The sequence below is a fragment of the Clupea harengus genome, chromosome 2 (genome assembly GCF_900700415.2).
Source record: "Clupea harengus chromosome 2, Ch_v2.0.2, whole genome shotgun sequence".
NCBI lineage: Eukaryota > Metazoa > Chordata > Actinopteri > Clupeiformes > Clupeidae > Clupea > Clupea harengus.
The window spans coordinates 23,560,540-23,575,359 of NC_045153.1; the positions used below are offsets into that span (position 1 = coordinate 23,560,540).

A 14,820-nucleotide genomic window follows, 5' to 3' on the forward strand; every position below is an offset into this window, starting at 1 on the left:
ACCAGAGGTTATAGATGGTAAATGTTTGATGTTGTGCCAAGCTGAGACTTGCTTGGTGACAGACATTGCAGTTTTAACTATAGGTGAGAATTTACTGAGCTCACCGCTCACAGCTTCACAGAACTGACTCCACAATGAAAGAAAGAGCACCAATTGGTTCAGTGGTTGTTATTTTGAATTCAGCAATAGGGAATTCATGGAAGAGAAAATAAGTAATTAAATTTTTGGGGAAATCAAATTATACAAGAAAGCACAAGATCAAGAGTCCAGAGGAATGTTTTACAATATCAAATTATAATTCAACTGCATCACCAACATGATCAACTCCAGGCGTACAGAAAACACTTCCAGCTGTGAAAACTGGTCTGTGTCCAAGCACAGGGAAAGACCCATGAGATATTGACTTTATTTGTGGTCAGACCAAAATTATGACATTAAACACATTTAAGGGACTATTTAAGATAAGTACATAAAGCACAATCCACATGCAAATACCTTTATGACAGCCATATAAACCTTCCAATTATAGATATAGAAACATTAAAAAAGTATTAAAAAGTCATATGCAATGTTGTCTGTGGATCGCTATAATAACCATAGCTATATAAGAGATTTGTCCTGTGGTTTCAAAACATGAGCTCCCTCAGAAGGTGGTGTGCCAGTCTCTGTGCTTGCTATTGCACCCATCTCCTGGGATTTTGAACTCAGTCTCTGCAGCTGACACCTCTCATTCAGGCTCTACTGTAGGCTACTTTGATATGACCTCAGCTGGTCTTCTGAGCCTCAGGTCAGGTTAAATAGAGCAGGGCCTCTGATGTTGAAAGATCCTCAGTCCTCAGTGATGCCAGGTTATATAATGAATGACATCGTCATCAAATGAATTCAAATGATTTCTTGTGCAACACATAGCCATGTCTCCTCTTATATCACAGCTTTACTGATCCCATATTCCCTTTTAAATGGAGAAATTGAAAAGAACCAACATGAGCTGACTTGCGGTCGCTGGCCTGGTCACATTTGGCTGTGCATGAGTGAGCAGCAGTTCCTCTCCACCCTCTTGCACTAGACATCTTAATTGGCATACATAAAACTTTACAGGCTGTATTGTTCTGTGGCTGTCTGTGGAGAATGTGTCGGAATATGCCATCATGCCCATGCTATTTTCCCTAGTAAAATGTCTATACGTAAACATTTTAAACTCAGACAATAGCCTTCATGTGCCAAGATATAAAATACCCTTATTTAAAAAATTTTACACATGCGATGTACACAGAGCATAGAACCCAGGGGTGTATTATCCACCAGCTATGTAAAGAGTTCATGTCACAGTCTGCCATCAACCCATGCTATTTTCCCAACTACAATGTATTCATGTACCCATACACATTCAAAATGCCAGCATTACCTTATATTTGTCAAGATGTACGTTATCCATATCATATCACTGACATGTAAACATATCTAACCATGTTTACTTTCGTGATGTTTATGTGGTATTCCTCCCTCAGTCTGTCCTATTTACCATCCATCTCAAGGTCAGTAAGGGGTGAGGACGTCGCCCCGCTGCTAGAAGTATAATTCTCCATCCCATCTCATGAATAAGTCATCAAAGCCCATAATCAGCAAAGTCATATTCTGCACTTGTGCAACTCAATTAAAGTCCAGCATATATGCTGCTTTTTATATTCAAAGAGCAAGTAAGGGCTATCTCATTTCCTGTCTGTTCCCTAAATGCAATTTAAGTGATATTTACACAGTGGTGGAGAAAGGAACTCGTCGTGGCTAATATGAAAAATTTAACACTGCGTTTTGGGTCCGTCTATTTCTGCAGTGGAGCGAGAATCCTTCCCATCCTTTTATATTCAGCAGATTCGTCATCCATCTGCATAAGTGGGAGCTGACTTTACTAATTCCCCTCTGGGAGTGCGGCCACATCAGTGGACATTCATGTTTACTCCCCATATGCATTTCAAGCGTTGCGTCCCCAAGATAGCAGACAGCAATTTCCTTGGATTGCTTTCCTCCCGTCCCGAAGACCTTGAATGTGTGGTGACAAATATAATTATTAAGAAAACCTTCCAATGACACACACAGTCTAATTTAATTGTTGAAATAAAGCTTCTCCATTTGTGGAATAGTGGAGGCACAGTATTCTTAACTGATGCCTATATCCTCCACTATTTATCTTGGGCAGGATTTACTTAATACAACAGTTTAGGCGTGATTATACACAGCGGTCTTATCATGCATCATTTAGGGGGATTAGAGAGAGAGAGTCACCTTCCTGATCCAGCTTTCCTGTGTTTACTGAAGAGTCTGAATGTGCCAGGGAATCTGCATGATACACATTACCCCGGGCATGTATATAACCCTATGAAACTGGCCTCAAAACAGGAAATAGGGCAGATTCAGGCTGCAAGCTTTTCAAATGAAACCTCTGGGAAATCTATAGTTAGATTGTCTCAAAGGGGACATGGCTAAATAATCTCTAAATATACATTAAGGGCATCCAAGACAAATGGATTTCTTGGATGTTGTGGTTCACACCTACACTGTTTCAACTGTTCAGTCAATTGGAACCCCAAACGGAAATTGGATAGACACATGAAACAAGGTTTCCTCTTCCTTAGATATCTTTTTCTGTCTTTGAAAAGGTATTGCTCATGACTATGACTCATGGACTATTATCTAATGAAAAACAACCTACTGCAACGATTAAATTGCATTTCAATTTCCATACTACTGAAAAGCACTACATTGTGAATGGCACATGTCCAAACACACACACACACACACACACACACACACACACACACACACACACACACACACACACACACACACACACACACACACACACACACACACGCCACCCCACAAACACACACGTCTCCTATTGCCCACCCACACACGCCACCCCACAAACACAGTACCAGCCAGCGTTTAAGGACAAGGGTTGCATGACATCACCAGCGCCCCTTGGTCCCCAACAATCACTTCAATCCATATGGTATTTGTCATGACTCTCAGGAACCTTCACTCTGATTATCATCTTCTGGGGCAGAACGGAATAAACCCAGCCTTCAGGATGACACAAAGTGACAAGCAAGTCAGAGACGAACCAGGAAATGAATCTTTTCTCCTCTTTTTTCCCTTTAGTGACGCATGCATACTTGACATATCTAGGTCTCTACCATGGAAAAATATCAGTGTCACGAGCATTTGATTGTTGGGGCCATGTACGTAATGGCTTTACGTCAGCGAAAGGAATCTTTTTTAAAGGTCTCTTTGTGACTATCTCTTTTTTTTACGTCTTTGTCATTGTTGTGTGCACCTGTTATGCTGGGGGACAAAACCCAAATATTCTGTAAACTGTGACATTACTTTTGACCTTGATATAACAGTGGCACATAACAGCACCCTGAAAACAATAACATGAAACACAACCACAGGAAAAAGGATTGGCGTAGAAACATCAGCTCAAGTCATCGTCCTCTTCCTCACTGGGCTGCCCTGGATAAAGGCTGCTGAGGACCACCTACAGGAGGATTCTGGGTAAGGATTGGGGTGAAAACATAAAAAAAACATGGTAAGGAAAAAGGATTGGGGTAAAAAAAGGTCATCCTTCTCTTCCTCTTCCTAAATATAGAGCTGCTGAGGACCATCCACAGGGGGATTGTGGGTAAGCTCCCAGAGTGTTAATGATGTTTGCTCTCATCTCCTGGAACTGGTGAATAATGCAGAAGTCTGGGGTCACAGGTCACCGTTGCAGCTCCCCCTGTGGAGGTCACCTCTGAGTCCCAGACCAGACAGATAAAGGTGGGCTTGTAGGATGTGGGCCGCAGGGCTTGTCGTTCCAATCAGGAGGGAGCGTCGCTGGCTCCGTCCTTTGTGTCTGGAGTAGTGGGAGGGGGAGGGAGGGCCAACCTGGAGGAGGTGTTTGACATTTGAGACACTGGACGAGAGAGAGAGGAGATGCGTGGTCCTGAATTACTGATGAGGATCATCAGGCTAGGCCACATGCAAGGACGTGAAGTTTCCTGCAGTTAGATTTTGCTTTAATATGTGCCTTCTTAGCCGTATAGTGATAAGGAAGATCTTCTTTAAAGAGAGATACAGTGAAGGGAACCCAGCTGTGACACATGGATGTTTTGGATCTGGTTAAACCATTAACCAGTGAACGAATCCAGAAGAGGGAGAATTTGTCGTTTGAGAGATACATCTGGTACTTGGCACTGACTATAGTACTGTCATCCAAATAACCAAGTCGGTGTCCTCTCTGATGTTGATAACTTAATCAAAATAATGATAATATAGCACTTATCCCCTAAAACACTTATATCCATACAAGCAATGGAAAAAGGTTTTTGCACTTATGGTATGGGTCTCTTTTATATTTGACTAGCTAATGTAGATCCTGAGGGAATTATTTAATTACACAATATTAAGGCAACTTGAAAGACATATCATAGATGCACATATCATATTATTCTACCTTGTTAAAGCCCCAGATAATTTTGATACAGTGCCTGATGAAAATGCTGTCGGATAGATTAAAATTCCTCTCACGTCAGGGTCAGGATGAATATGAGGCGTTCCATGTTGAGACAACATGGCGAAGAGATTATACTCTCAGCATGCATGTGAACTGCCAACCACAAACGTTTTCACTTGTGCACGATTTTCAAGGTTACAGATATGACTTACCAAGAAGCCAGAGAGAAGGAAAATCTCTTACCTGTTTAAGATGAGCTTCCTCTTCCTGTAAATATACAGTATAGTGCCAGGAAGAATGACTGGCCAAATCAATGAATATCTTTATCATTGTTATGCATCATTGCATTTAGGGGTAATTAATATAATTTCCTGACAGTTGATTTACAGCAGCTATTCTGTTTTGCCTCCAATTTTGTATAAGTGCAATAGAAGATAGAGACATGTTTATTGTCCCTTTACTACCATGGTATGTGCCCTAACTACACTTGTGCAGGACCTGACATTTCTGAGCCACAAAATAAGATTAAACCATATTTTAATTCAGCCGCAAGTCATCTTATTTACAATAATTACTGTATTCCCTAGCAAGTAGTATCATGTCATCATAATCATTGTGCTTGCCTCTAAGGATTCTCTCCTTCTTATCACTCACAATTCTGACTCTCCATCTCTAATCCTTGTGGAACTTGTACATTCCCCATCTTGCCATTGGCACACCCTCTTCAAGTGTCCTGGATATCTTGGAGTGATATTTGCAATCTTTGAGGGAACCTCGAAGCATCTGATGGAACTGAATATTGCTCCTCTACTGTTGACATGAACTAAGTTTTTATCCAGAACTCCTACCCCTGGATATGTACTCTGTCTGTCTCACTGAGACCTGAACCGTTAGCATCAGAACCCATTTCCCCCAGGCAGCCTCCTTCCTGCTATCACCCTTTGTCCTCTGTCCTCCCCCCTCCTCCCCCCACAGGTGAACCCCTCGACCCCACTGTCTCCCCTTCCGGCCATCACCTATAGAGTGTGGTCTCACCGCCTCCTCCTGTATTCTACCTGACTGAATGGTATAAAATCCAACACATGCTACAATCAGGTCGGCCATTCTCTGAACAACACACTTAGAGGGGGTCTCCAACAAACTCCAAAAATCCTAACTGCTTCTTCCAGTCCGTTCTTCAAGTTTGGCATGCTCTTTACATTCTATCACATCCAAGAACCATTTTCACTCCTCTATGCCACATACATAAACGACAAGACCACAAAACCATAAATGATGGCTGTTTCCATCACTAAACTGAGATTCAGTCACTGTGAAGCCGTTTCTTACGTACGTTAGGTGGTCGTGTCACATTTTCCCCTCCACATGATGAGATCGACATTGTACAACTTCAATGCCAGAATGTGAACGGCTCTTATACACACATGGTTGCATATAACAAGGCTCATGTGTTTTAAGGAACATCATCATCCCTTATTGGTTGGTAGGTCTACACAGACTATATAGAGCTAACTGTTGTCAGTTGTGAATGTTTTAGAAAGTATGGAAAATATTTCTGATGAAATACAGATGTGTTATCTGAGTGAAAATATGTGTTTTTTTTTGGTTCATGTGAAGATGAAAGCTCAGCAAAAAGGAAACAGACACACAGACTTCACATACTTCACACTCAAACCCAAATATGAGCGGATGGGAGGCAGATTTGAGGAAATGCTTCCTGTGGCACTTGTCCCCATTTGACCAGTGTTTTCAAAGGATGTTGTACAGAAACTCACCCTCCAAAATTACTGAAAATAGATTCCACTGTACCCACATCAGGCTACTTTTTTTGTATAATATGATGGTCAGGCAGAGTCTTCCTCTATAAAATATACCAACTACATTTTGACATTTTCATTTATTTTAAGAGGTCAACTTGCATTTTTCACAAATTCTTTTCCTTAATGTTATATAGGTTATTAACGTTTTATCTAATGATGTTACATCACTTTAATATGGAGGCTGTCATAACCCCTTGATGTAACTATGCGACTAAGAGACAGAAGACAGAACGCCATAACAGGCAAGATCCTGTATAAGAACACAATCGTACATGCAAACAGCTGGTTTAGAACATTGATGAGTCTCCATTCCATGAAGCTTTGATCACCAAGCCTTTCTTTCACTTCTGTTTCCCCGTGCACATAAATATCTGTACATTCTTGCAATTTATCTAACTTGGGGATCCAGTTCTACACTGATTCAGGGATCCTTATCACTAAGATGCTTTGTTATGCTCTGAATTGATGATTCTTTCACCAAAAGTTGTACATAAGACAAAGTTCTTAACATAAATAAAGGGTCACCATGACACAAGAAAGAGAAATAATTCTGATATGTAGTCTTTGTAAGTATTAAGTAGCTGTTCTTGTTTATTCTATAAAATTACACAGAGAAATGATGACTGACAACTGTGGCTTTCGAAAGCCTTAGTTGTGATTTACTGGCAAACAACGAGGATCTGAGACCACACCTAAGTACAAAGGAATGCAGTTTTGAAAATCATTTTATGGGAACTCTGTCATATGCACTGCTGGATTCTTAAAGCACAGTGTACTCCAAAGAGAAAACACACAAACATACACACACACACACACACATCCACTTTGACCACACATATAGAGCACATCATATGTACCTACATTAGTATCTTCCTTTAGGTCACCCTATGACTCTGAAGTCACGCTCAGTACCAGAAGGACACACTTTGAGTTTCAATCCTAAATGAAGCATATCTGGGGACACAGAGTACCAGATACATTTTGAGAATGATACAAAAGGGAACAAGTCCAGACATGTCATCCAGGGGCTTGGTCTTCATTATGCGTTTTGCTCTGGGTGAAGTCCTTCAAAAGCTCTCTCAATAACAATTCCTTCTAAGATTCCATGTCATTTTTAAAGTGCAAAAGATCGTCCCTTCACTTCCTATGTATCCTAAGGATGGATGGCTTATCATACAAAATCCGAAGGAAAAAATCACACATCTTAAGAACAATAATCCCAAGTAAGTCATGTGTTCACCACATACATTCTTTTCCATGTCACATGACCGTACAGCTTTTAGCTTTGGATTTGTTAAGATCGGATCCTACTGTCCCCAGTTCTGGCCGGCTGGGCCATCTCTTGGTGGTCCTCGAGGACTTGTGGCGTTTCACATTCTTGTGGCCCTTGTTGACGCAAGCCAGAGTGGCCACGTGAAAAATGTCCCTCACGCTGTTCTCAGACTGCAGGGCCGAGCACTCCAGATATGGGGCCGAGATCTGCTTGGCCATGTTCAGACCCTGGAAGAATAAATAAAACAACAGGGTTGGTCTTGAACATGTACGTTTATTCGTTTGGGCCTGGACACGGTTTATTTTTTGGTGTGGTGTTTGTGATGTTGCAGGCTTGGTCATTATAGACCACATCAGCCAAAGAGAGCAGACGCTGTTGCTGTTAGATAAAACAAATACTAATGTCAGAGAAGGCTCTAGAGTGTTCAAGCTGCACAGGTGTTTCAAAGTAAGAAAGGTCCGAGCTGCTACTGGAGACCAGCAGACTCTACATCTCATCTACATCTGGACGCACAAACTCACCTGGTCATATGACACGGGTGGCGGAACATGATTAGAGAATCCCACAAAAGTACACAGGTCTGTGCGCAGGTCCGACTTGCACCCCACCAGCAGTGTCTTTGTGTTGGGGCAGAACTCCTGAATCTCACTTTTCCACTGCAAACAAAACAAAGAGCAGAGATGGCATTCACAGTGTGACCACAGCAACAGCATATTTTTGTTTCACAGAAATTATCGTGTTAACTGAAATGAAACTACATGTGTGCACAGCCAGACATGAACATGAATCCTGAACTGCATGAAATGAATGGGTTTTCTCATGGTAAACTGTTGCAATAAAGTATGTTCCAGTTCATTTCTCCCTATTTCCTTTCCTAACTCTCGCAAACAGACTCTTCACTGAAGTTTAAAATAGCAAATGCTCATTGCCGCCCTATTGTGCCATCCTGTCTCTGATTTCAACACATCTTCACAGTTCTCCATTAGCAGCACAATGAGCTTTTATGACATCAGATGTCAAGAGGCATCCGCACACACACACACGCACACACACACACACACACACACACACACACACACACACACACACACAAACAATAGCATCCTGTGTGTATGAGCAACTGCAAACAAGGCATTCACTGGGACAATTATCATTCTTCACCCTCACGTGAGTGGCAACACACACACACACACACACACACACACACACAGGCAGACAAACACACTGCTCTCTGCTCTCGAGTTGGTGAAAAGCTTTTTCTTCTTCTTTGCAGCCTGGGACACTTGACCCTGTTACACAAAGACAAGCCTTTATGGAGTGAACTGCAGCTCTGTATGAATGCCGTTCAGCCTTTCCACTTCCTGCGACAGCGATAAGACAGAAGGCAAAGAGCTGGATCTGTGGAATGGATTTTAGTTTAGTAACAGGTCAGCCCTGAAGCACCCACCTTCTTTGGCACGCTGTCCAAGGTTTCTGGGCGGCTGATGTCGAAACAGATGAGGACTGCATCTGCATCAGGATAGGACAGTGGACGTACGTTGTCATAATAAGGTGACCCTGTAAAACATGAGCACGAGGTCAAGGTTTTGTTTATGCACATATATGTTATGACTATGACATATAAATACGCCACCCTTGGTAAATCTAACCATAATCAGAGAGTGGGTAAATTCAAACCTTTCACCTTGCCATAAATTGTCTTGCACACTGTGGCCTATTGCAACCACACAGCAGACTAGTAATTTCAACCCATGTCAAGTGTACGCCTGGGTACTTTGTAAAGCACTCATCTTATACTGAGCAAGTGTGTGAAATGAAAGAGCTTGGCTGTCACAAACTGTGCAACTCTAGTGTCAAACTTAAGACCAGAAGCTCTCACAAAATGAAGGGGAGAATGTGGACTAACAAAGGGGTAGCATTTGAGAGGCTTAATCCCTGAAACTCTAAACACAGATGACAAACAACACAAACAAAGGGATTCAACTACACCACTAGATGGAATGCAGGCAAACACTAGAGTCCTACTTTAACAGTGCAACAAGTCAAGCAGCCCCCAGTGCAGCAGATGTAAGTATCTGTCTATTTAAACGCTGGATACTTTTCCAAATACAAGAGAGTCTTTGTTAAAGCTCAAAGTCCCGATGATTTATCCTTACAATTTGTATTGCTATCACTGTTCATGTATTACTATGTTATAGCGCAATGTGTCTGTGATGTATATTTATTAAGGTAATTTCTTCCTTTGGTCATATGTTAAGGTGACTGGTACATTACTGACATTTCTACCATTTTCATTTTGAAATACTTTGTGAAGTCCTTACAATGCATAACACCATGCAGTAATTAATGATGAGAAAGACAAACATTTCCCATCTAAAATGTTTGACTGAGGCTGGATCTGCAAATGTGCAAATTCTGGAGACAGCTATGCTTTAGTAACTTGCCAGTGTAGTGGACTGTTCAAAATAAATAATCAGAATTCTTGGATGGCAAGGCATAGATTTTCAGTGAAGATGGATTAAGCAAGAATGTATGCTTTTGCACACTAGGAGGTGAAACAAACGTAATAACAATATTTATACCAAATAAAACTAACACTGTGAAAACAGTGATGAATCTAAATTGTCATGGGAAAATCTACCTCACACAAATATATATCAACATCACAAATAATGGCATATTGTCTCAAACACTGACTGTGCAAGTTCTTACAGAGGAATGACTGTAGTCTGTAAAGATTTTGGCATTGGACTTTGGTCTGTTGCCTCTCCCACAGGTTTTTTCCACTCAGTAATACCACAAAGACAGACACAAACAAAAATGAAATATTCTGGTGTCTGGTGAGTCAATCCTTATAAAATAAACAGAACTGAGACCACTATTTTAAGTGCGGGCTGTTAAAGTCTTTAATATGTATCTGGTGTGAAACTTGAGAACTTGAGGAATGTGCTTATGTGTGCATGAAAACTTTTTCTGCACGTTAACCCCCAAAATACTTCAAATGAAACAAGCAAAAACCGACTACTTTAGTTTTTTCTTTGTTGTTTAAGGGATTTTCTGTACATACATAAGCCAAAATATGCCTACACCACATAAACTATGTGTTCTTTATTAAAGAACAGGTTAACCCCTGTTTACAAAATGGTGGTTGTATGAGGATTTTACAATTTGACTAAAACCCATAACCACCTTACATAAGGCTCTAACCAAAAACATTTCTTATAAAGGATTACATCACAGTCACTGAATCACGAGTCGTCTTCCCAAGCACATATTTGTGTTTCCACAAGAGCACACGCTTCATATCCACCATGTAAAAAGTGATTCCAAAATCTTAATTACATTCTGGGAAATTCAGATATGTACTTTGAACTGAGAGTGCAGTTCTGTGTTTTGAAAAAACGGCCCTGGGTTGCAACAAAATAAACTACCATAACCTAAAAGAACGCAGCAGCTAAAACTAACCAAAGATCACCACAGTGACCAAACACATCAACTGCACCTAACAATCATATGTAGAGCTAAATGTGTAACCAAGAAGACAGAAGGAACACACTGATATCTTAAGCACATGTTGGATACAAAATGAAATATCATTTCACTCAGACACTCAGCTGTGGCTGTAAATTCTGTTGACAAAGCACAAGCATGCTCCAGCCACTACTGTTCTTGATAATGAGGGAATTCCTTGAGATCTTTTCTCAGGGTGTCTCCAGCTATCTCGGAGGCCCAAATTACACCATGGAATCCCCTCTGAAAGCTGCACACACTAAAAGTAGACAGAAAGGCCACATGCAAGCCGAATGAGTTATCAGCAAATTAGGTTACAGTGCTATTCTGGGAGAAGAAAGCTGCATGTGACCTGGAGAATTCTGTGAAGAAGCTCACACAGCTTCAGAGTGGTGCACCCATAACCAAACGGAGGTGCAGCTTCCAGACTTGGTCATCATGCTAGCAATTGTGTGGCCACTAGCACAGACAGTTTGTGTTATTGAGTGTAAGCTGCAACATCTTTTACTATTAACTGGATGTATCTAAAATAGAGATGTAGACAAATGTAAACAAATATTGTATTTGTTTAGGTGTGAGCTTGCTCTTGGGTCGACTCCTGACTAGAATGTGAAAGCAGAATCTACTGTTTTGATATTATGATTCTTGTGCCCTTGCTTAACTGTACTCTGGTGGCAAGAAATGACTGTTGGCCCACCGAGTTAAAGACCCTGATATTCAGTATCTCTCATTCATGGGAAGTAAATTTTCATCTATATGTTAGTATGTCAACATGTTAGTATAGTCTATATGTACATCTATATGTAAGTATGGTAACGTGTTAGTATAGTAACATCTAAACATTTTTTATCTTTTAAGCAATGTAAAGTACTCTCAGGCATGAGGACATGGAGTTGGCGTACAATAGCTAATAACCATAGCAACATGCTTTGTTAAATTCTGTAACTCCCCATATGTTCATACTATCAGTGGGTTATTTCAGTGATGTTAGCTATATGAACACGATCCTGGAGAGGCAGTGTGTGTGTTTTGGTGAGGTCTCTGGAGGGGATTATAATCAACTCGAGGTTACACTGTGAACTGTGGTACTAGTGGTCCCACTCCCCCCATTCTTGAACATTCAGGCAAAACCCAGGGGCAGATCAGCCAACAGATGTGAGGTCTGAATGCTGACACAGAGAGTAATTACCTCCAGACGCTGGTCCGGAGAGCCTGATGTGATCTACGCTATGAGCCAGTGGTTACTGACAAATGCCCTCATGATGTACTAGTTCTGGTTTAATGAAGCATGTCATACGAGCAGACAGTTTCAGATTTGTATAAGATTGTGTAGGAACTAGGTTAAGGTTAGGGACCCACACTACCCTTTGCATTGCACGCACACACACACATACATATTTTCAGTGTGAATACAAAAGGTATGGAGAACAGTTTGCTGTTGGATAAATATATCACTCTTACATATCATCTCAGTTCTTATTCAGTGACAGTGTTATGTCATTTCCCTGCCTACTTACTGATCCTTATTTGATATTGTCTTTTTAATTAAAACTAAAATAGTCACCGTTCGGTGATCGTTTAACAATGCTCTCATTCTGACTTGGGCGTTCCGGTGGCTGGAACTGAATGGACATGCGGTTTCTATAACCTTATCTGACTTCCCATCCTGGCTAGCGCTTCCAGCATTCCAGAACTGGAGCGTCATTCCTCGGGGCTTCTAACCACTGGATACAGAGGGATGAGCGTGAACCTACCACAGCTAATCTTCCTCGGACAACACTCGGATATCCACAAGAGTTGTAGGCTATCATCTTGTGTTTTTCCTACTTCATTGACATATTTGTGTATTTCTATAGGCTACTTCAAACATGAAGCCAGTGGCCCAGTAAGCCTGCGATCGGCAAAACACTTTCTTTCATGTGTTTAGTCACGTTAAAAATACTGATAGTCTTACCAGATGTGTCCCACAGCCTCAATTCAACTCGCTGAGTGTCGATTTCAAAACTAGCAGTGTAGTTTTCAAACACCGTAGGAGCGTATCCCTGAAGAAAAGAAATAGGGCATGGCATAAGTTCAATGATGCGAACGGTTCCAATAATCAAAGCCTTACAATCACGCTACCATCAGCGGTGCTACCTTGTGCTATGGTTTAATGATCATTTATCGGCTAAGGATTGAGTGAACCTACCTCTGGAAAGCAGTCTTTCGCGAATACGCTCAGCAGGGATGTTTTTCCACACTGACTATCCCCAACGACCACTATTTTGCATTTCATGTCGTGAATGTGCTCCATCCTTCAAAAAAGCCTGTACCTCGACTCCTTCATTTATCCAAAGATAGACTTCGTACGTAAGAGGGACTCCTCTATAACTCACTCGCACCCGCTCTGTTACTCTTCAATGGAGCCATCAACCTTCACACATTTTGACATTCACCCTGTACCACAAAGTTGGAACCTTGCTGACACACTGGGGCAATGCTGTAGTGCGGGCCAACTCCCCAAGAAAAGCACTTAAAAATTCATGCAGTTAAAGTTGCAGAAACAATTTTCAAGCGTTAAAGAAGGACAGATGCGAATGGGTCTGGCTGGGCGTCCACCGATGAAAAATGTGATTCGCATTTGAGAAAAGAGGATAAGAAAGTACTGACCAAGAAAAGGCTACCTATATGTGACTCCTTGCTTCAGTTTCGAATCCGTTGTGCTGAACACCGGAGACATGGGAGGGGGGCGGTCGCTGCGGAACTTCAGCACACACGCCTATCGTCGGTTAGAACGAGTTTGACGGGGCCGATGGGCTGGCCGTGTGGGAATAGTTTACACAATATTTTCAGGGAATTACCAATGATGTGGAATAGTAAGACACTTCCCTCGAAAAGACCAGTCTAGTGTTTCAATGATAGCTTTGTAGACAAACTCTCTCTCTCTCTCTCTCTCTCTCTCTCTCTCTCTTCTTAAAACGAACAGTATTTTGTGACGCTGAGTCACCTCTGGCATGCTGTCTCAAATACCAACCAAACTTTACAAAGACAAAACAGACGTCTTCTGTTGGGTGTTTGTCTGTCTGGTGGCTGTATTTAGACTATTTTAAGAACCAGGTGAAGATAACAACAACAAAATAGACAATTATGATAGTAATGTATCATTTCTTATAATACATTGTATTAAAAAACCACGATGGCTATGCTACAGTGATACAGTAAGATTAAGATTCCAGTAAACCATGCAGTAAGATTTCCCGTAAAACATGGAGTAAGATTTCCCATAAACCATGCAATCTTCTTCTGGATGAGATTTATTGTCACAGAGATAATACACTCTGTCATGGAAGAACTGAGTGAAGCAACTTTCATGAATCTGGAGTTTTTGTGGGATAAACGTTCTAATTTTAGCCATTCAGATGGTTACAGTCTTCTGACAGGTCTTCCAGATAACACACTTATCACATTTTGTTGAAGGGGACTCAGGACTATTTCCTGCCGACATTGAACACTTCAAATGGTCCGTGCTTCAAATCTGTCCAAAAAGAGCAAACTTAGTTTTGAGTTTTACCACAGTATGATCTGACATCATATAAACATGTCTAAGAACAGCTGCCATTTCACCACCAGGCCATCAAATATTGTTTTATTTGCAGGATGTCCAAACTGTCCTGTACATTTTCCTGTGACAAAAACATCAAGACATCAGTTTGTCATTGTGTTTTACACCTCTACATTTGTCC

The 14,820-nt window shown here is 41.2% G+C and overlaps 1 protein-coding gene across 1 annotated transcript; it reads right to left on the minus strand.

The window, feature by feature from the left end:
* Nucleotides 1–6,882: 6,882 nt before the first annotated feature.
* LOC105892676 (rho-related GTP-binding protein RhoE-like) lies at nucleotides 6,883–13,886 on the minus strand. The gene is made up of 5 exons (XM_012818981.3): nucleotides 13,287–13,886; nucleotides 13,053–13,140; nucleotides 9,036–9,145; nucleotides 8,110–8,244; nucleotides 6,883–7,815 (listed from the first exon to the last, which is right to left on the minus strand). The coding sequence occupies exons 1-5, from the start codon at nucleotides 13,389–13,391 to the stop codon at nucleotides 7,576–7,578; spliced, it is 678 nt and encodes a 225-aa protein (XP_012674435.1). The 5' UTR covers nucleotides 13,392–13,886; the 3' UTR covers nucleotides 6,883–7,575.
* Nucleotides 13,887–14,820: the final 934 nt, after the last annotated feature.